We start from the raw sequence: 20,670 nt of genomic DNA, 5'->3' as shown, positions 1-20,670 counted from the left end.
CATAGTTTTTTTGGATTTTAGAATTACAGATAAGAAATCCCAACACTGTATCATCAAGAATAGCTGAAAATAACGAAATATTTAATAAATCAACTAATAATTAGACAAAATGTGTAGAGATTTGAGCATTTGAAAGCTGACAGAGATCTTTCTTAATTAATCATCCAGCCTACTCTTTATGCATTAAAAAGGATTACACTGAGGGTCTCAGGGGATGGTTCCACGGGTTCAATGGTCATACAACTTAGAGAAAACATGAGGTAGGACCGAGGTCTTTGGACTCCAGTGAAAAAGAACACTGAGTAATATCTTCGTTGAAAACCTATTAGTTACATGTGGTGTGTTTGAGCTGGTCACACCTTCACTTTGTTTATAATGAGATTCTTTCCACATCTTACTTCAGCACATGTCAACAAGCTCAAAGTGTTATGGTCACTTAGCCACCAAGTCTTCCCCAGCCCGTCTCCTAAGTCCTTTTCCCCAACAGAAGCTGAGGCTACAGACCTTTCAGAGACTCCTACAATAGCTGCGATGTGGCCTCTAGGCGCTGAGCTGTCCCTGCCTTCATTTACTCTCCATGCCACCTCCCAGCTACTGTTGTTTGACCCTGCCACTCCTCTTGTACCCAATCCCAGTGCCTGCTCTACAGGGACACAAGGATGAAAACTCCTCATTCAGGGGCAGATGGTCCTAGGAAAGCCTCTCCCTCCCAATTCACCTCCTTGGGCATCCCACAGCCCGTGCTTGCCTTTCGGGTTCTCTGAGGACTGAATCGGTTCCTGTCAACCCATGCTTTCTTTTACAGTCCTGTTCCCTTGTCTGTCTTCCCAACACCCCTATTCCAACTCATCCTTTTCAATCTAGCTCAGAAGCTCCCTTCTCCAAGGAACGCTGCAAATATCCCAGATCCACGTCTAAGAGAGAACCAGCTCTTCCCTTCCCCCCATGCTCTGCACACACCTCCATTGCAACAAACCTCGGTGTGTCTCAGTACATGTCCCTCTGGCTTCCCCCCACTGGGCCGTGACTTGGAGGGCAAGGGCTTGTTTTAAATGTCTGGTCCCTCTAGCCCCTCACAGGATGCCTGGCACAAAGTAGATTGTCTGGGGATGTTTGTTGAATGAATGAACGATCATTATTACCTCACATATCCCATCTATACAAACATTACGGCTATCCTCCGAGCATGGAGTCCCATCTTTGACTTTATTTGACAAAGAAAAGAAGAAATCAAATCCTTCTGCGATACAGTAGAGTTTGCATAAGTCCTGATCTTTAAAAAAAATACACACACAAACACAAATAAGAAAGATACTTAAGCTCTGATCATTTTTGCTCTAAATTTTAGATAGACTTTTTTTTTTCTTTCTTGCGCATAAAATAACTCCCACACAATAATACAGTACAAAGACATTTCTGTATGGTTGCTTCATTAAATTTGTGTTTTTTTCCTTTTAATTTATTATTATTTTTTTAAGCTTCACTATTAATTTTTACTCTACTCTGTCCTTTACTGGTCTTTATTCTTTACACCGTTGTTGGCACATAGTAGGCATTCAATAAACATTTGTTGACTTAAACTACAGCATTATTGTTCACTATTCTACTAGTATAATTATTCTCTTATAGAAATGCAAAAAGTCACTACCATTTTATTACAATATGCAAAATTCTTACAAATGAAATGAAATACAAGAATTAAAATAATTACTAAATTTGTTAATAGCTAATACAGTTGAAGAAATACATATTTTTAAATTTATAAAGGGTATCAATTTTAGTTAGATGAAATCTCCAGAGAACAATATTTTTTACAAATATAAAGGGTTGTCAAAAAATACCAATACATGGAGAATACGGGTATCATTATATTCTTAAGATTAGCAGATAAAGTTCAGTTCCTCTCTTGCTAATCCATTTTAAGGGTTTATGATTCACATAGTAAATATGCACTTTTGTACCTTCCCTCCCGCAACCTTTTTTTCTCTTCTTGGTAAGAAGGGGACAATTAATGATGAAAATTTTTTCTGTCTTAGGGGTTTTCATTTATAAACATTTTCTTTATTGTGCAAGATGAGAGACCCAACTGAATAATTCTAAGAATCGAACTTAGTATGTGCTTCCATAATTAATGAATTTATTTACTGAAGACTAGGAAAGTCAGGAATAGCACATATATTTTTGACCCCAATTTTGAAGTTCTTTCTACTTCTTCCTCCTGCCTATTTAATTCTCACCTAATTTTTACTGAGATTAAGAGTTAAAACACAACCCCAAATGCTTTGTATAAAACTACTTACAATTTTTCTCTCAGAATTCACTAACACCATAAACCTCTCATCATGAAAATATTATCTATATTGGGATAGTGAAAGTAACTGGCAGATGAGAAGGTCCAATTTATGTATCTTCCTAATGTTGCTTGGACAATATTCCCAGTTTCAAAGAACGAGATGATTAGGTGTTCTCTGAATTTATTCTTAAATTTTGCCACTTCAGCTACCAAGTTGAAGTTACTATAATGATAAGAATAATATATATTCCTCTCCAACTGGACAGTAAAATTTTACATATGGTACAAATACAAGTCTGGGTTTACAGTTTAAGGTCAAGACTTTCTAATACAGTATACTTGAAAATGATCTGATTTTTTCAGAAGATACTAAAGTTTTTCTTTCATTCTTTGGCAATTATAAGTGTTCAATGGGTGATATGATTACAGCAATATCACCATCAACTACTGTGATTTGTAATTAAAAAATAAACATTGTTTCATTATCAATAAAAACACACATTTTGAATTTGTTTTTTATCACTTCTTTGAAGATTTCAAGGTATTATGTCCATGTTCTCTATCTGGCTTGTTAATTTCTGACCGCACGGCTGGTCAAGATAAGATTCCAGTGGCCATGGTGCAGGCAGAATTAAACCAACTCCCAAAAAAGAATCTGTGACGTTGACCTCATGTAGACGTATCTGGTCTACCCGAGCAAACCATCAATCACATCATTGTTTAGAGGACAGATATTAAAGTATGAGGCTATCATTGGAAGCGGGGTTTGGGATTTACCTTCCACTTGAGTGTAAGGTTTCCACTTGTAGTGCCACCCTCGGAACCGCTTGCTATTGTATTCTGCACACTGCAGGGCACGGAAGTCAACACTATCGTGGGCACATTTCTGCCTGTTGCAAAGCTTCAGAGTGCGACTGGAGCCCTCACAAAATTTCCCTCCATGCGACGGTCTGCAACGCATATTTTGCAGTTAGAAACCTTACATTTTAATAGCTAATCACCCTTTCCTTAAAATGAGGCTCATTGGAGATATGGGGCAGATAATGTGAAATTATTTACCGAGACCAAATAAGAAAGGTGCATTTCTCAGTAGACGCTGGCACTTCCTTACATATTACTGGCAGGGGCAGTGTCCTCCTTTTCTATTGAGTGTATTACTTACAATGCTGGTAGAAGAGGTTAGAATATGGAAAGTGGCTTTGCATGTATTTGTTCATGGCCACCTCCGAGCATCCCTCTGCAGAAGACAGGGTAAGCACTGCTGATCTCAGAATCCCATAAAGTGGGGGTTGGCTCGCGGAGGGTGGTGGCTCTCCCAGAATTGTACAGTGGATAGAAAGCAGAACTGAGAATGAAATTCAATTACTTTGCTTTCCACTACCAGCTTCCTACAACAAGGCCGGGAGACCAGATTGGGTCAGGAGAACCAGTCACCTCTGCTGGTTGGTACCGATGGCAAATGTCCCATGCTCACCCCACTAAAATTCATGTGGTCACCCCAGTAGAGAGCACCCTGTTGATTCAGAGAAACTACTGGGTCTCACAGGTTAAATACAGGCGTAAACAAAGGGCAACATGACTTACACATTAAACAAATCTAGGGGCAGAAGGAGGATTAGAAATCCGTTCACTCCATGGCACCAGTGATTGCTTTTAACATTCCCGCCTTCTAACAGGCGGTCACAATAAAAACACTTGTACAGGTAAATGTATTTGATGGAAAACCAAGTTGTTGTTTTTTCGCATGACAGAATTGCTCTTGTTGATTTTATTCGTTTGTGTTCTCTATACTTTTCCTATGATTTCCTTCTTTATTTTAGGCAGACCCTTGGCATTTCAAGTAAATATGGTTAGCATCCGATTCTGGACTATCACCGTTGGATCTGTTATTGTTTGCTATAGCCTGGTAGTTATAAGCATCTTAAATTTTATCAAAGGGATGTCATTGTTTAAGGAACGCTTACACGAAATGGCTTTCCTACTTAGTGTTTCCTATAATCATACAGGAAGCGCTGAATGAGTGGGCCCGAGTTGAGGCACAGGTGTGGTCTGGAAGGCTCGTAGCGGAGACATGCCCAGTCGGGAGAAGGGAAATCCGGACAGGCTTACCTGGGATTAGTGCAGAGGCGATCTCTGTGGGACACCCCTCCTCCACAGGTCCTGGAGCATGGTGACCAGGGAGACCAGTCTGACCAATGGCCATGGGTGGGCTTGGGGCCTTGGTCACCATATTTCACACACTGCCCTCCACGGCACCACTAAAAATTAAAAAAAGAAAAAGATGTTGATATGACTCAGGGACAGAAAAGTGGGTCATCAGTATTGCGGTGCCCAGTCGTAGGGAGTCTGGTAAAATATGCCAACATTCACATCCCTACTCTCTAGTAGCACATCCTACAAATACATTTAAGGGTGCTTCTTTTGTCTTTCCAAACCTAGCATCTTTCCATACATCCACGTAAAGGGAAGATGATTAGAACAATAATTTCTAATTCCTGAGCTGCTGGAACTTCACATTTTTAATGAAATAGTGTTGCTCAGTTGTTCAGCCTGATTGTTCATCTCTCAAGTGAGTGGACGCTAACCTCTCCTGAAAACAATGTGCTTTTCACATTGCATTTTCAGCACAGACTGAGTCTCAGGTGCAAAAGTCCAGCTGGGGGTTCCATGTGACTCAACACCTTGTCATTTCTGCCCAGTGTGCTGTGCTTTCGCTCCAAGGCACCTGGGCTCAGAGCCTGGGGGCTGTAACCAATGCATGTCAGAGGTCACATGGCTTTCCAAGGAGATGAAACAACCCACACAGGGCTCGTCTGTCCCAGCAGGGCTGGAAATGCTATCAGCTCTCCTTTCTCAGGGGAAGTGCTCCTCCACGTGAATTTATAGTTACATCGCGTGGCTTCTTCACTTCCACCCCATGTAATGGCTGCACAAGATCTCACACTGTGTTCAGTGGAGTTGGCTTTTCCACCCGTGGTTTGCTGTAGACTGTGAGGTTCTTAGATAAAGACCAGGCCATCTGTTGGGAGGAGGGAAGCGAGTCACTTGTCCCTCATCACGGGGCCACGTGGATCCGCAGGGCCTCGCCTGTGGGCTGGGGGTGAGAGGTGGGCCAAGGTAGAGCCACCTGATGTGTTCCAAGAGGAAAAAAGTGCTGCTTTTATAAAAGAAAAATAAGAATACTTCAAATATTAATAGATGTATTGGACTGAAACATATTAAATCGTTGATGTTTGACCAGTCTTGCCACGCAAAAAATGGCAACTTCAAATGGTTCAATTTAATATTATTTAAGGAAGAAAAATTGAATTTAAAGACATAAGTAATTCTGAGGACTGAAGCTTCAACCATTCAATTCTTTGATTCTTTCCTATAAGCAAGAAGAAAAAAAAAAGTCTCTTTCATTACCACCTGCCCTCAGCCCAGGTGACAGAACAAAGTCCCACAGTCCTGCCCCTCTCAGCCCAGTGACATGGCCTCCTGACGTGGCCTCAGTGAGCTAAAGGAGAGAATTGCAGAGAAGAGAGGAGGCAGCCCTTGGGAAAAAATAGCTGATGAACACGAAGACAGCAGGACATCTGAGAGCCACAGGTGTCTGTGAATAGTTAAGGGCAACAATGGATGGCTGCCAATCTTTCAAGAAATAGGCATCATTTTGGAAACTATCACCTGAAGAATACATTTTAATCAATTATGATCAGAAAAGTCACAGTTATCTTCAGCTTCAGATTCAGATAAGCTCCCTGGTTTCCTGTGACAATTGGTGTTTTCACATTGTAGTACCTCAGCAGACCCTTTTCTTTCAAGAAACTGAAAGCATTTTTATTACATTATTTTGGTTATGGATTAATTTAATTACTGCTGCTGCCTATATCACTAGAAGGATTTAAATATCAATCTCACCCTCTGTGAGAGATTGAAAATAAAGCATATTAACATGTAGAGTGAATGGCTGCTAGGTGCTAGTCTTGGGTGAGTTTACCTCATTTCCCTTTGTTTCCTCAGTCAGAGATGCAATAACTTACCTGAAAAGCCTGCATTAGCAATGCTTATTAACATTTTTAATCCTTTCTGTCTATGCTTACATTTACATACATTTAGGGGTGACGTATTTACTTTGGAATTTAAACATAGTAGATCAGTAATATTTAGACACGTATTTCTCTTCCATATGGCCTTAGTATCACTAAAAAGGTCAGATATGTAGAGCAAAAATAGTTAGTAATATTGTGGGTCCAACATATTTCTATCTTTATCAGTAATATTTTATAATCTGAAAAGAAAACAATGTAACTACAGGTTAAATCAAAGGATTAAAATATTACTCTTGAGGGTGAAGATAATTTACTTTTATGTTTTAAGGACAAAATTATTCTCTCCCAGTTAGTAATGAACTTGCTGTCTGATGGGTTTCTTCTTTTCCTACCATAGCTCTCTCTCCTTTTCATGGATCACAATGGTCTATCTACTCCAGTGTCTTCAGATCAATGCTCTGGGGCTTTAATACTGCTTAGTGCTGGGTCTTTACGTGGTTACATGGTGGCCAAGGGTTTAATCATTCCATTCATTAAATAGGTTCAGCCGTCACCTTTGCCTGACATCAATGTCTATTAGTTCTAGATAGCTCATCGATAGAATCAGAAAAGTGAGAGAAACGAGTCCTCTTCATAGTATCGATATAACCACGGTCTTTTCACATGAGTGTCGGTCTGCACAGATATATGAGAAAGACCAGGCTAAAAGAACCAATGCCACAGGAGGAGAGACGCCTGGCTTGAAAGACTGACATCTGGATATGATGCACGTGCCTACGATTAGCACCTCACCATGTCATGCCCACAAGCAGTGCCTTCTGCGGCTGGCATAAATTTCGTCTCACATTTCCTTCCAATCCGGTGGCACCACAGGGCTTTGCAGATATCCTAAAGGGAAAAGAGATTATTAGCATTACACATGGTCCATACATCTATGATAAATCATCACTAAAAAATTTAAGAGGAAAAAACTGATATAAATTAAAAGCTGGCATCTCCTTAGCGGTAGACGCATATGATAGAGTGAGACGGTTCAACTTAATTCCATCTCTGAAACTTTATTTGTATTTATTCATCAGAAACTTACCAAAATTGTAAAAAATATGCTTAATCAAGTCACTACAGAAAAGTACAAAAAAGTAAAACTAACAAACAATAAAACCTAACATGTTGCAATTTATTCTTGACCCCATCTGTCACTATCTTCTCTGAATCCCCATTTTCAAAAGCTGGCCCATCCATCCATCCACTATCCCCAAACCTCTGATGAAGGCTTGGAATAGGCCAGGTACTGTGCTAGGCAAGATGTTCCATAGTGAATAGGACTCAGCCTACCCTTGAACTTGGTCTTATGGGAGTAAACTTGCTGGGAATCACCATCTGGTGCGTGTGGGAAGAGGTGCCCCTACAGGGGGAAGAACAAAATGCACTGTGAGCTTGTCTAAAGGACAAAAGGCTTGGCCTGGAGCACTCAGGGGAGGACTCAGAGGAGATGTGATGTGAGTCAACCTTGAGCTCAAGGAGTTTGTCAGGAGGAAAGTGATGGCTTTCAAAGCAAAGGGATTAAAAGGTATGTGCAAAGGAAGGATTTCCCACGTGTATACTTTGGCAGTAAAATAAGACAGGATCTGAGATTTATACACAATAAAGTCTCTTCTAGTGTGAGGGGTTATTTTCACTTTGATGTCCTTTTGAGCCCAAAGGAACTTAATAAACAGCAACTAGTAAGACTTATGACATGACAAAACCTTCTGGAATGCTGAGGGTAGCTTCAACTGCACGTGATAAAAAATATTTCTTATCTGCACAACTGTTTGAGATATTTGGACAAGTGTTGCATTGTTTCCCAAGACATTTAATGGCTGCATCTACTGGGTGACTTGTATTATAAAGAAAATGCGACACAGTGAAACTTTCTTGTAGTTCTGCTTCCAAGATGGCATCTCACTGTATTTGTGCTTTCATTCCCTGTCTCAATGATGTTAAAAGATGTGCTCACATGAAAACTTTTTGCATCATGTGAGTCATCTCATGAAGGGCTTTATTTTTAATCACCCATATTAACTTTACTTCATAAAACTAGTTCTCAAATCTCCTCCCTAATTTTCATTATATTATGTATTTAGAAGTTAAGGTATTAGTTAAAGACACAGCCTTATTTTATTTTTCTTTTCTCTTTCTCATGGATAACTTAGCCTTTGGGAACTTGGTTTGTTAACAAGTAAACTTTCAACGTTTTAATTTTGTATCCCATTGGGTGTCCAAAATTTGGATACCACTTGCTTTTATTTTGAGGCATTCGTAATAACCTCTGATGGTTGCAATCACTCTGCCATTACATTTCATTTTCTTGTGAGTCCTCCAGGATCATTAAGTGTTACTAAGGTAAATGTGTCATGTTGTGGTTAGTTCTTGGCCTGGCTCAAGTCTGTGTCCGCATGAAAACAACAATGGTGCACCTACAGCAATTCTTGGAAAGAACATGGCTGAGAACCTCGGACTGCTTTCCTTCTGACAGGCCCTTGAGAAAACAATTGTTGTATAGTGTTGGAGGCTATGTTCTTGGCCAGGATTTCTGACATTTAGAAATCAGAGCTTTAAGAAGACCTCAAGGAACCATAAAAGCAGGGCCTGAGTGTCTGTAACTCTCCAAAGAGACATATGGAAAGCTCAATTTGCCTGCAGGGGTGACAATGTGAAAGCATACCAGGATATAAATAAAGTTCCCCTGGAACCAAAGCCTGTAGACTCACTCAGGAGCTCAGTGTCTGGGTGTGATATGGTGGATGAGAACCAGAGTCTGGACAGTGGTGTGGAGTAGGCGTTCCTGCACTTGAGTAGTGGCTCATGGAAGCCGAATGGATGGATGGGGCATAGACACCTACTGATTCAGGAGATTGAGTGTGAACACTTAAACAAAGCATGGATGGATGGATGGATGGATGGATGGATGGATGGATGGATGAATGGGTGAATGTGAAAGTGGCAGCTGCCCCTGTGGTTAGGTCAGCTGGGAGATGGATGTGGTGGTCCAGTAGAGGCTGGGCTTCCGAGAAGGTAGGCACATCCAATATGGATTGGTCAGGACAGATCTGGGCAGGTGGGACCCAGTGTCCTTCTGTGTCTTTGAGGTCCTGGGGGCTAGATGAAGTGGCTGCAGGTAAAGGGTTCAACGCAGGGCTTGGCATCTAATAGGCACCAAACCAGTGCATGTTTCTTCCTCACTTCAGGGGCATGAGGAGATTCCTGCACAATCAGAGGCCAGCCAGTCCATGGCCGTGGGCTGAGGGAGCTGGTAGCACTAATTCATGGCACTGTTTCAAAGTTTATGCAAGACACACAAAGGAAATAGATGGTGTTAAAAACATTAAATTATTTGTATATATTTGTCCTCAGTGCTTGGGACCTGGCTAGCTTTCAAGAAATGCTTTCTGAGTGAGTTGAATATCAGCTGGTTTGTGCCTGTGGAAACTGGGCAGAATGAGCAGGGGCATTTTTAGTGTAAAATGAAATTAATAATGACCAGTGAATTGTGGTCATAAAACAATCTTAGATGGCTGAAGAGGGCTACCTTATGATATGAAAATATTAGATCTAGACTCATACCATTCCGGACAATTTCAGAATATTCTCACAGTGCACTTTTTTGGAACATGTTGTAGAATGAAGAAATACAAATTGCAGATACTATTAAAGGCAAACGTTTTTACCTTTTGTAAGTGCAAAGCTCTCAAATATAGGATTCTGGCAATGGGCAGCTCACCACTCAAGGCATGAGCTCACCAGTAAGTCTGTGTCCTGCCTGTGCTATCTGTGCACTTCAGCCTCATCCCGAAACCTGCTCAATCCCCAGTTCCAGTCCTCCAGGTAGAAATAAATCGTAGAGTTAGAAGATCCTTGAAATATCATATAATCCATGTGACTGTTTTTCAACATATCAAAAAACATTTGAGACCTGGGTACCCTATGGATGTAATTGCCATTAGGTAAAATGTGACAGTCTATCCTGGAAAAAAAAAAATCGAATACCTCAGAGAATTAGATAATAAAATGAAAATTAAACCACGACTGAAAAACCAAAAACTAATTACTTGCTCTCCGCTTTATCATACTTTGACTTAGTCGCTAACATCTTGACATAATGTACAGTGGTTGTATTAAAGTAAGCATTATTGTTATAGGTCATTATATTCTTAATGAAACTTCAGGGTCCTTTTGCAACAAAGACCCTTTGAAATCAGGGTTCTAGAGCTAGAGAGTTGGAATGTAAGACATGCTGGGTGTGGGGAGAGCTCCTGATTTAACAACAAACCCAGGACACTAAGGTGATCGAATTTCAAAGTAATTCTGGCAGCTAGCATTTCAGACTGCAGGGTCAGGCCACCAAGCAATGTTGAAGAAGCAGAATAGGTACTTGATAAAGACACAATGATTATAATAACTAACACTCAGGAAGAAAAATGTTGAAGCCCATGGAAAGAGCTCATTCTTGCTTTTATCTTTTCAGCTAAGGAATACTATCTTCAACGAAGGCTCTCACTTGCTATTCTGTCCCATAATTTAAGAGCTATGTTTACAAAGACCCATTTCAATAATACTGACTTGGTTAAGTTTAACTTCACAACCTAAGACCCCAAATATAATCAACATTTTCAGAGCACTGGGCTGCAAGTTTATTGCGGCATTTCAATATTGTGAATAGATTGCCACCAGATTCATTTTCTCAAATGATTTGCATTAGCCTCGCCGAAAATACAAATTGAAAATGTAATTACAAATGATATCATAATAGGATATAAAGCCATGGACATATATGTGTGTGAATTTATGCACAAGCATGCAGACATACATACATATACACCAGATGTACGTCCATTTATCCAACAGATAGGTGCACTTGCACTACATATTAACTTCTCAAATGAAATAGCATATGGGACTTAAAAATTGTTCATTCTTTTCTAAAGTACCATCCATCCATCTATTACCCTGCTCAGCAAATTTTAATAAAGTGGCTCTTATGTGACAGGTGCTGGCCTAGGAACTGGGCAATTTGCTTCTAATTTATGCTTTTATATTCTCCGAATCATCAGAAAACTGACTGGTCTTTACACTTCAACCTAATGAAAATAGATGCATTTTTATAAAATTTCAGTAGGAGTTCATTAAAAAAAAAAAGAAAAAACTACATTTTATAATTGAAAATGCCCTGAGATGCTTCGGTCCACATGGGGAAAAAAAAAATCTCTAATTGCTACATGATATATAGGATTGAAATTCAATATATTAGTGATTCTGGCCCCAAAAGTAGAATTTAACTTATAAAAACAAAATACATCAAGTTTATTTATGTTGAAGAACAATTTTACATCATACAGAATCAGCTGACATGTTCTGATTTTAAAATATATTTTTTTATTATTTAAAAATGTTTTTCCTTTACTGTTCAGTTATTCCTCTACTGTTCACAATGAAATAACTGGTAACAGGGTTATTTTTTTTTTTTGCATACAAAACCTATAAAATTGGACAAAATATATGGGCTGTTTTAGACCTCTGACAACAGGACATGATCATGGAGAGAAGGGAAAATCACAAGGTGAATGCCATCTTTGCCCCAAATCTCTGCTGGGAGCACTTTGTCCCAGGTAGATGACAGCAGTGTCACAGAATGGAGCATACAGAGATTTTAAAAAAAGGTAGAAAAGGATATCATGCAGAATGTTATTAAATAAGCTAATGTGGTTATATTAATATCAGATAAAGTAGAATTCAAGACAGTAACATTACCAACAATAAAGGAGGACAATTTTTAATAATGAAAGAGTCAGAAAGACATAACAATCCTAAATGTGCGTAAACCTAAAAATGCAGCTCTCAAATCCATAAAATTGGTATAACAAGTAGCAAATATCATGGAGAACATAGAAGATATAAATAACATGTCAAACAAATCAACAAAATAGATAATTCTAGAATACTATACCCAAGCACTGCAGAATTCATATTCATTCCAAGTGCCCACTGAATGTTGACCAGGAGAGACCAAATGCTTGACTATGAAATACATTTCAATAAATTTCAAAAAAATATACTCGATTATGTTCCCTGAATAAAACTGACCTAAATTAGAAATCAAAATTAAAAAACTATCTAGAAAATCACCAATTATTTGGTAATTAAATAATTACTTCTAAATAATACATTGGTTAAAGAAGAGGTCACCACTTAAATAATAAAATATTTAATACCTAATAATATTAAAAACCTAACATGTAAACATTTTCAGCATACAGCTAATATGTTGCCTAGATGGAAATTAGTGGCATTAAATACTGTTAGATGATTATATTAGGAAAAGAAGAAAGTTTTAAAATCAGTCATCCAGTTTATCCCTTAAAATTAAAACAAGAAAAATAAATACACAGTAATCCTTGGGATATAATAAACACAAAACAGAACTTAATGAAATAGGAAAGAATTCAACAAATTTAAAAAAAATGACAAAGCCAAATTTGATGTTTTGGAAAGGACTAATTAATCTGATAAACTCCTACCTGGACTGATGAAGAGAAAGAATATAAACACCTTATCTTTGTTAGGAATGAAAGGGGAAATATCACTATAGCTCTTACGATCATTAAACGGATAAATGAAAATATTACAGACAATTTTTTGGTGAAACATCGATAACATAGGTAAAACAGAGAAATGTATTAGGAAAGCTCTCTTCTTGTATCACTTTTTATTTTTATTTTTTTAATTTCCAGTGCATTTGGTCAGCTTAGCAAGAGTTTCTTCTAAATAAACCATATATGTTAGTGTAGTTGAATTAGTAATTACAAATCTTCCCACAGACAGAAGTCACTGGTAAATTATAATAAACATTTAAGGAAGAAATAAAACCAATCTTACACAAGCTCTTCGAGAAAACAAAGGAGTAGGGAACCTTTTCGACACATTTGATGAGGAAAATATAACTCTGATAAAAATTCTTGAAAGACAATTCTAAGAAAGCAGTGTTTCTAAATAATATCACTCAAGAACACAGATGTAGAAATCCTGAACAAAATATTCACAAATCAAATTAGCAAAATATGACAATGAGGAATAGATTATGACCAACGATCCTAGGAATGCAGGTTGGTTTACCATTCAAAAACCAATGAAAGCAAAATTAAAACCTATCAGTATACTCTACCACATTAACAAAATAAAGGAGAAAAACACTATATCAACAGATGCAGAATAAAACATATGACAAAAGTCAACACACTTTTGTGGTAAAATTGCTTAGTATCTAGGACCGAAAGGAACTTCTTCAATTTAATAACGGGTAACTATGTACTACCAACAGCTAACAACATCTTTAATGGTGAAATATTGGCAATTATGAGTATGACATTTCAGAATAAGCAAAGCATACTATGGTGGTGAAAATCAGATCAGATGGGGACAAAAGCGGACTCTCTGGCTTTATGGGAAGAAGCCCTATCTTGATTGGGATGCTGGTACCTTGGGTGAATACACTTGTTAAAATGCTAGGTTTACACCTTAAATGAGTTCATTTCTCTGCATGTGAATATTTCCTCCAGAATAAAAAAAGACATGCTCATTAGCTTCTAATTTCTGTATTTTCCAGATGGCACTAGGGTATCCTGGATGACAGTCCACAGTCACAGAGCAAAATGATGTGGAAACCAGAAGCACATTGCAGAAAATCCCACATTGGAAAGAAAACATTAGTTTTACGCTCCTTTTCCTTAACGCACAGAAGAGTAACACTCAAAAAGTTCTTAGGGGGGAGTCGCATATTTTGCCCGTGGGAAAGGGACTGTTGGGAATCCATGCTGATGCTGACTGATGTATATCCTCGGTCTGAGCTGACACTGCCCAGCTGAGCAGATGAGAACCCAGTCCTGGCACAGGGCTGTAAGTGATCTTTGCGGGAGCTAGACTTGAGTTTAGAAGAAAGATTATCGCTGTTAGATTTAAATTGGAAATACTCCCAGGGCATTCGGAAATGTTTGCTGGTTCCTGGAGGACTGCATTTTTTTTGTCTCCTTTCCTCTTAACTCTGTGATAAACTAGACGCCTCAAGAAGAGATACTTTTATTTAATTTATGGGTAGTTTTCCTTTGCGGTTCCCCTGTGCAGCTAGAGCACAAGTCTCTGAGTTACATGAGGAATTTATACCAGGAAACCACGCTGGGGATGTCCCTAGGGTTGACACAGTAGATAGCACCTCCTATGAGAAACTTCTCTTATAAATTCTTCATTTGGGGAATGTAATCATCAGACGCTTTAGGTAGGCTGTTGCTTTATAGTAAATCATGCTTACATTGGAAGAAGGTAAGGGGGTGGGGCATTGTGTTCTTAATACCATTCGAAAAAAATGCAGAGTATTAATTTGCAACTTACACCAACCCGAAGTTATTGCTGAGATCCCACATGATAAATCACGAAGCAGAGCTGACCTAACAGGCCACGTTGTTCTCAAATGAAAACTGATACCCACAACAGTATCAAGCATCATTTTTCCTTTGCCAGTAAAACATGTGTTTCCTGTTATATAGGACCAGCCCTGCCATATAGGATTTGACATTTGGTAGGTACCCAATACATGCAGAATACATCAATGTCAGTTACACTGAATAAAACAACTTTATGAAGCAGATCGCACTGAACACTGGCCAATAATCACTTGCCTTTTTAAAATCCAGCATGCAGAGCTTGGCTTTTTCTCCGAATTGCCACTTGCACTGTGTGTTCGCATCGTATAACTGTCCCGGCAGTTTCTCAGGGTACTTGTATTCCTGCACAGGCTTTGGCTGATCAGCAAGGCATGTCGCTTGGGCTGTGCTAAAACAGTGATGCCGAAAGAGTGATCAAAGACGTACAGGCAGTTATGCCCTTTTTTTTTCTCATGCAGATTTACAACATATCCTGCACGGAGAAGGGGGCATGTTTTTTCACTAAGGTCAAATATAACAATTATCTTAGTTATATTTAATATAGGGACCACATTTTCTGAAAGTGTTCATTTCACTTTTTCCAGGAAGGTAACTTGTTTTTCTATAGATTTCTCAAACTCATCATGGGGAAAAGTGAAATGGAATAATACGACCAGATATTCAATGTGAGAAGCTCCTATTACAGACAACTTTTATGTACACTTTCTGCCAGGAACAATCAAAAGATGGAAATGGGCATTACATCTTTTAATACATAATCACCCTATTTCATAATCACCCTATTTCAAAGATTACAATTTACTTTCCCTCCTTCCCTCCCTCCCTCACTTCCTCCCTTCCTCCCTCCCTCCCTTCCTTCTTCCTTTCCTCTCCTAGGCTAGGGGATACCTGCACAATAGATTATAACTTCCAGAGATTCTGCATGGGACATTGCAACAATTTTCACCACCCATGCTCTATACTCAGGCTAATTTCTTACTAGACTTACACTTCAAGAAGGAAATTGACTCTGCTTAAGTTTACTAGCAGATGGCTAAAGACCAACTAACAATTCCTTCCTCCACAGATACAGTATCGCGTTCCCACCAGGGATGTACTTAAGTATCATTGCTGCATTTGGAGGGGCCCGTGTTTGCTAACAGCAATTAAATCCTCCTGACAAATTTCAATAAGCCAAAAGAAAACAACAACAACAAACCTCTGTAATCACAATAAACTGAACAACAACACATCTGCCCCTGCATTTCCAAACGTTTCTTCGTATGGTTGTCATCCACCTTGATTGGGATCTTTTTGGCCCCAATCTCTAGGGCGCCGGTCCCATATCCCCCTGCCCTGGAGCCCGCTGATGCATGGCCACAATTAATATCTGTGTACCCAAACTGTGAGGGGTGGCTCCTGTCACTGTGGATGAGAGATTCATCTTACATGCACGGGGGTCAGAAGGTTTTCCAGAGCAAGCAAAGAAGTAGAGATGAAGCCAAATGACAGGAAAGTGCTAAGAGTGGTGGCTGGCTCACTGGGAGGACTCATTAATGATTTACTCTTACTGCCGCCCTTCATGATACCAGTGCATATTCATCAGCAAAGAAAAATGAATAAAAGCATAATTAACACTCCAAGACAGGAGTGATTTGGCAAATTTGGAATTCCATAGCACCTCTCTTGAATGGATCACAAATGACTTCTACATACTAGTTAGATAGATGTTCCCCGCTGTCTCTCAATGGTTATGTCAGGCTTGCCAATATTATTCCCAGTCCACAGACAGGAAACTAGGGAAAGTCAGTGACACTGATTGGCCCACATAACAAATGGAAAAATTACAAAGAGGTTCACGGCTTCAGGAATTTTTACACTTTGTATAAATCTAACCTGTTATTTACTATTCAGCCTTAAAACTGAAATCAAAGGGGACTTCCGCTTCTAACTATTCTAGACTGGCATGTATTAGACTGATCCTTTGACAGGCATTAGAAAGCTGTTAAAGGAAAAAAAAAAGGACACGAGGGATGAACATTTCCAGAGTAAACGGAAGCACAGAGCTGAACCAAACATCCACTGCTATGTTCCTTCTCAGAAAAGGAATTCGATGAGTCACAAGCAGCTGCCAAGAGACAAGTGGCATAGTGGAAAGTGGGGTCAGGGGCTGAGAAGCTGAGCCAAGTTTCTGGCAATGGGGGCGTGGGGGAGATGAAAATCAGAACGGAGGGTCTGCTGGGAAGGAGGGGTCCTGGTAAACGTCACAGGTTGCCACTGGTGTCAAAACAGGCCTATTTCTAGAAGTAACAACTAACTTAATAGACCGGTTTAAAGAGACTGGATGCCAGGTTGGCATCAGCTCAATCCCAAAGTGGGTTAAGATAAACTGCAACCGTCCTATCTTCTAGAAATAAAAGATAACATCACCCAGAGCTTTATTTTGTCTTTAAATTTTTCATAAACAATGCTCTCATTTGTTCAACATTACTAAGTGTACTAGGAGATGAGACCAAATGATTTAAATCCAAGAGAATGTGTAATCAGAAATGAAATTTAAAATTATTATGATTAGTAGATTTGAGAAAATAGAAGCTAAGACGAAGACTTTCACCAAAGGACTAATAGACACAAAAAATGTGCATACGGTGTATTGCGGGAAGTTCTAACGTTTACATAATTGGAATCCAAGAGAAGAGCCAATAGAAAGAATGAGGCAGAATTAATGTCTGTCAACAAAATGGCCAAGAATGTTCAAAAATTGATGGAACACGGCAAACCATAGATTTAAGCAGTTCTAAAATTCAAAGCAGGAAAAATATAAAGAAAAGCACACATAGGAAAATCATAAGAATTCTATAGAAAACCAAAATCACAGAAAAATATCAAAAGTGAACTGAAAAAAAAAAAAAAGACATGTTACTTTTAAAAGAGCAACACCATGACTGACAGTTATCTTGTCAACAGAAATGAGAGAAGCCAAATAACAAGGAAACGATAGCTTCAAATTACTGGAGAAAGATAACTGCGAAACTAGAATTCTATTCAAAACCAAAATACCCTTTACAAAGAAGGGTAAAATAAAGACAAAAATAGAATATGCCACTCGGAAGCCCACACTTAAACAAACAAACAAACAAACAAACAACACCCTAGCAGAACTCCTTCGTACATAAAGGATACAGTCTCAGATGGAAAACAGGAAATGCAAGGAGTGAAGAGCAATGGAAGGGGAAGCAATGTAAGTGGTCAACAAAGCCACAGAGAAAAGCACATGGCGGTGAGGACGGGGTCTCTGCCTGGTCAATTGACACACACTGACTGGGAGCCTGCAAGAGTCCCGGGATGGGGACAGCAGGAATGCATGTGTCAATGCTGGGATGTGAACGTGGTCTCCAGTGGGCATCATGTATGAAGAGCTGAAACTCCACGTGCTCATGTCACCCATGGTCCTTCTGGCAAGGCTCACGCTTGGGCATGTCTGCTCTTGTCCCGTTGACCAAATCAGGTCACACAGCTAAGCCCAGAGTCAATGAGGCAGATGTAGGGGTACCCCAGGGAGTGGGTGCAAGAAGGAAAAGCATTGCAGATATTTTCCAAATAATCGACCACACCATCCACAAGGACAAAGTGAGTTTTCACTCTGTTGCATGCCCAGCACCCAAAGCAGGTGGCCTACATGAATATTGTAGCAAAACAACAGAGCTTGTAGGAGATCAGGGGAAAATATATGCCTGATTTGGGGGTCAGCAGAGTTTTCTTCCAGCAGTGCACAGAAAGTGCTCACACTAAAGGGAAAATACGGATAAATTAGACTCAGAATTTTTAAACATCTTCTGTTAAAGAAAATAAAGCAAGTCAAAGTTACCACCACAATATTTCAAAACTCTTTTACCGCTCAAATTCATGAGCCATAAAATATTGAAGAACTTGAGAGATCTCTTAAATGTGTTTGATCCTTTTCCAAGTGAAAAACTGAGGGTCCCCCCAAAAGGTTATATTGCTTGCCAAGGTCAAGACCTTCCCAGGCATAAGTGATAAAGACTCGTACAGCACGTCAGCTCTGACTCCCTCTGCTGCTCTTTCCATCACACGGCAGTGGCCATTCTCGTCTTAACATCACACAGGCTCTGCAGAAACTATAATCGTCTGTGACCTGGTAGTTTGTTTATTGTAAGATGAGCATTATATAGCAGAGCAAGATGCAACTGAGATGTAGTAGCTCCACTATGCCCCAAAGCAAGCTGAACGGGCTCTCAGGTCAAATCAAATGTTGTCATCAACAGAAGTGGTGCAGGGTATGGCAGGCGATCCATGCAAACCTCAGACTTCCAGTTCTGTGATGGTCACCTCTCTCATGTATTGATGTAGACTCATGCGGTCCAAGTGGAGGCATGTTCACTGATCAGTAGGACATGCCTCAACTTTTTAAAAAATAAATTGAAGATGGGTCCATGTCACCATTAAGTGTAATGAGCTAAACTTTCCCTAAGTCCTAGCCTCCTGGATGCAGACATGAGTAAATGGGATGAGGTCTGTGTCTGTTCTGAGGAAATGACACACGCCTTTATTGACGACGTTGATGAATTTACTCCAAACACGTATCTGTCCTTCTTGACTCTACCAAGTACGGAGAAAAGCTGTGCTGACAACTTCAGGCCAATTGAGTTCCTTATTATATATATTTTTCCATTTACTAAATGCTAGACTGCTAATAAAGGAAAGCAGATTCATAGTTACAAGCTAGCCATTTATCCTTATTCACTGTTGGGATCATATCCAAAGAGCCACCTAATTGGTGGAGAATATAACAGCATTTTGCTTACTTGGGAATCAGGAAGTCAGCAGACATGTCAAAGATGACAGCCTCAGATGCATTAAGCTGATGAAAAATCAGTGTTAATGGTTTATAGTCCGATTCACAACTGGTCGTCTCAAGTAAAATAAACCCTCATAGTGAATTTGACAATGAGACTCCTTCTGGGAAAATTTAATCTTCCAAGAAAACAAACTTGTGAGCATGTAAAATCTTCCATATTTATTTACAATCATGTGGTCCAGAGAAATTTGTAACATCCCTGAAAATTAAGATTTATTACTGAAGTATGACAGAAGGGTTTCACTGATGAGCACAAAAACTACTGAACACACTTCAGAGTACATCTGATCATTCCAGAATCACAGGACAAAAATGGCTTTGAATTCCAGAACCTTAAGAATCATTCTGAAGATCTCGTTCTTGTAGCCCATGTTTAATGTCATCAAAACAATCAGTCTCTGAGCATGTAAACATTTTCTTTCCGGGAGTTTTCCTATATTTCTTGGCAGTTAAAAACCTTTTTCTGGACACTTCCATGATGCTGATTCTCATCGCACACCCGGACTTTGCATCCCATTTTCCAAGTTGTCGGAGCACATTTCAAAAAGTTGAAAATGTTTATATGTCTTCATCATTACTATGGAAATGAAAAAAAGCAATGCAATTTTGTTTGGAAAAAAAAATCTAGAAAATTATAGAAAGGATTTGAGATAAAGAAAACTCCAATTTTTAAATTAAAATTTATTGTGGTGACAATGGTTAGTAAAGTTACATAGGTTTCAAGTGTATAGTCCTGTAATACGATATCTATATCTCACATTGAGTGTTCACCACCCAGAGTCAGTTCTCCTTCCATCACCATATATTTGACCCCATTTACCCAATTTTTCTTGTTACTATAAATAAGAGCTTGTGAGCATCAAATGAATGTTCTTCTTTACTACCAGGAAGCAGAATTCTTCACACACATACTGAACAGCTCCAAGAAAAACTTACAAACAATGCTAACAATCCCCAACTTGACTCCATGAGAACGCTGTGGGGGGAACCACACATTTAAAGGACCCCGAT

At 39.2% G+C, this 20,670-nt stretch overlaps 1 protein-coding gene across 1 annotated transcript in view; it reads right to left on the bottom strand.

Annotated features, from left to right (window-relative positions):
* ADAMTS16 (ADAM metallopeptidase with thrombospondin type 1 motif 16) overlaps window positions 1-20,670 on the bottom strand; it is a 132,506-nt gene that overhangs the window by 49,336 nt on the left and 62,500 nt on the right. The window contains exons 10-14 of the mRNA XM_033110716.1: window positions 15,036-15,189; window positions 7,120-7,215; window positions 4,403-4,551; window positions 3,071-3,243; window positions 1,143-1,273 (exon numbers count right to left, since the gene is read on the bottom strand). Coding sequence (XP_032966607.1) covers window positions 1,143-1,273; window positions 3,071-3,243; window positions 4,403-4,551; window positions 7,120-7,215; window positions 15,036-15,189 — 703 coding nt within the window. The remainder of the gene's footprint in view (window positions 1-1,142; window positions 1,274-3,070; window positions 3,244-4,402; window positions 4,552-7,119; window positions 7,216-15,035; window positions 15,190-20,670) is intronic.

This window comes from Rhinolophus ferrumequinum, chromosome 7 (genome assembly GCF_004115265.2).
Source record: "Rhinolophus ferrumequinum isolate MPI-CBG mRhiFer1 chromosome 7, mRhiFer1_v1.p, whole genome shotgun sequence".
Classification (NCBI taxonomy): domain Eukaryota; kingdom Metazoa; phylum Chordata; class Mammalia; order Chiroptera; family Rhinolophidae; genus Rhinolophus; species Rhinolophus ferrumequinum.
This window is presented reverse-complemented; position numbering and strand designations above follow the sequence as displayed.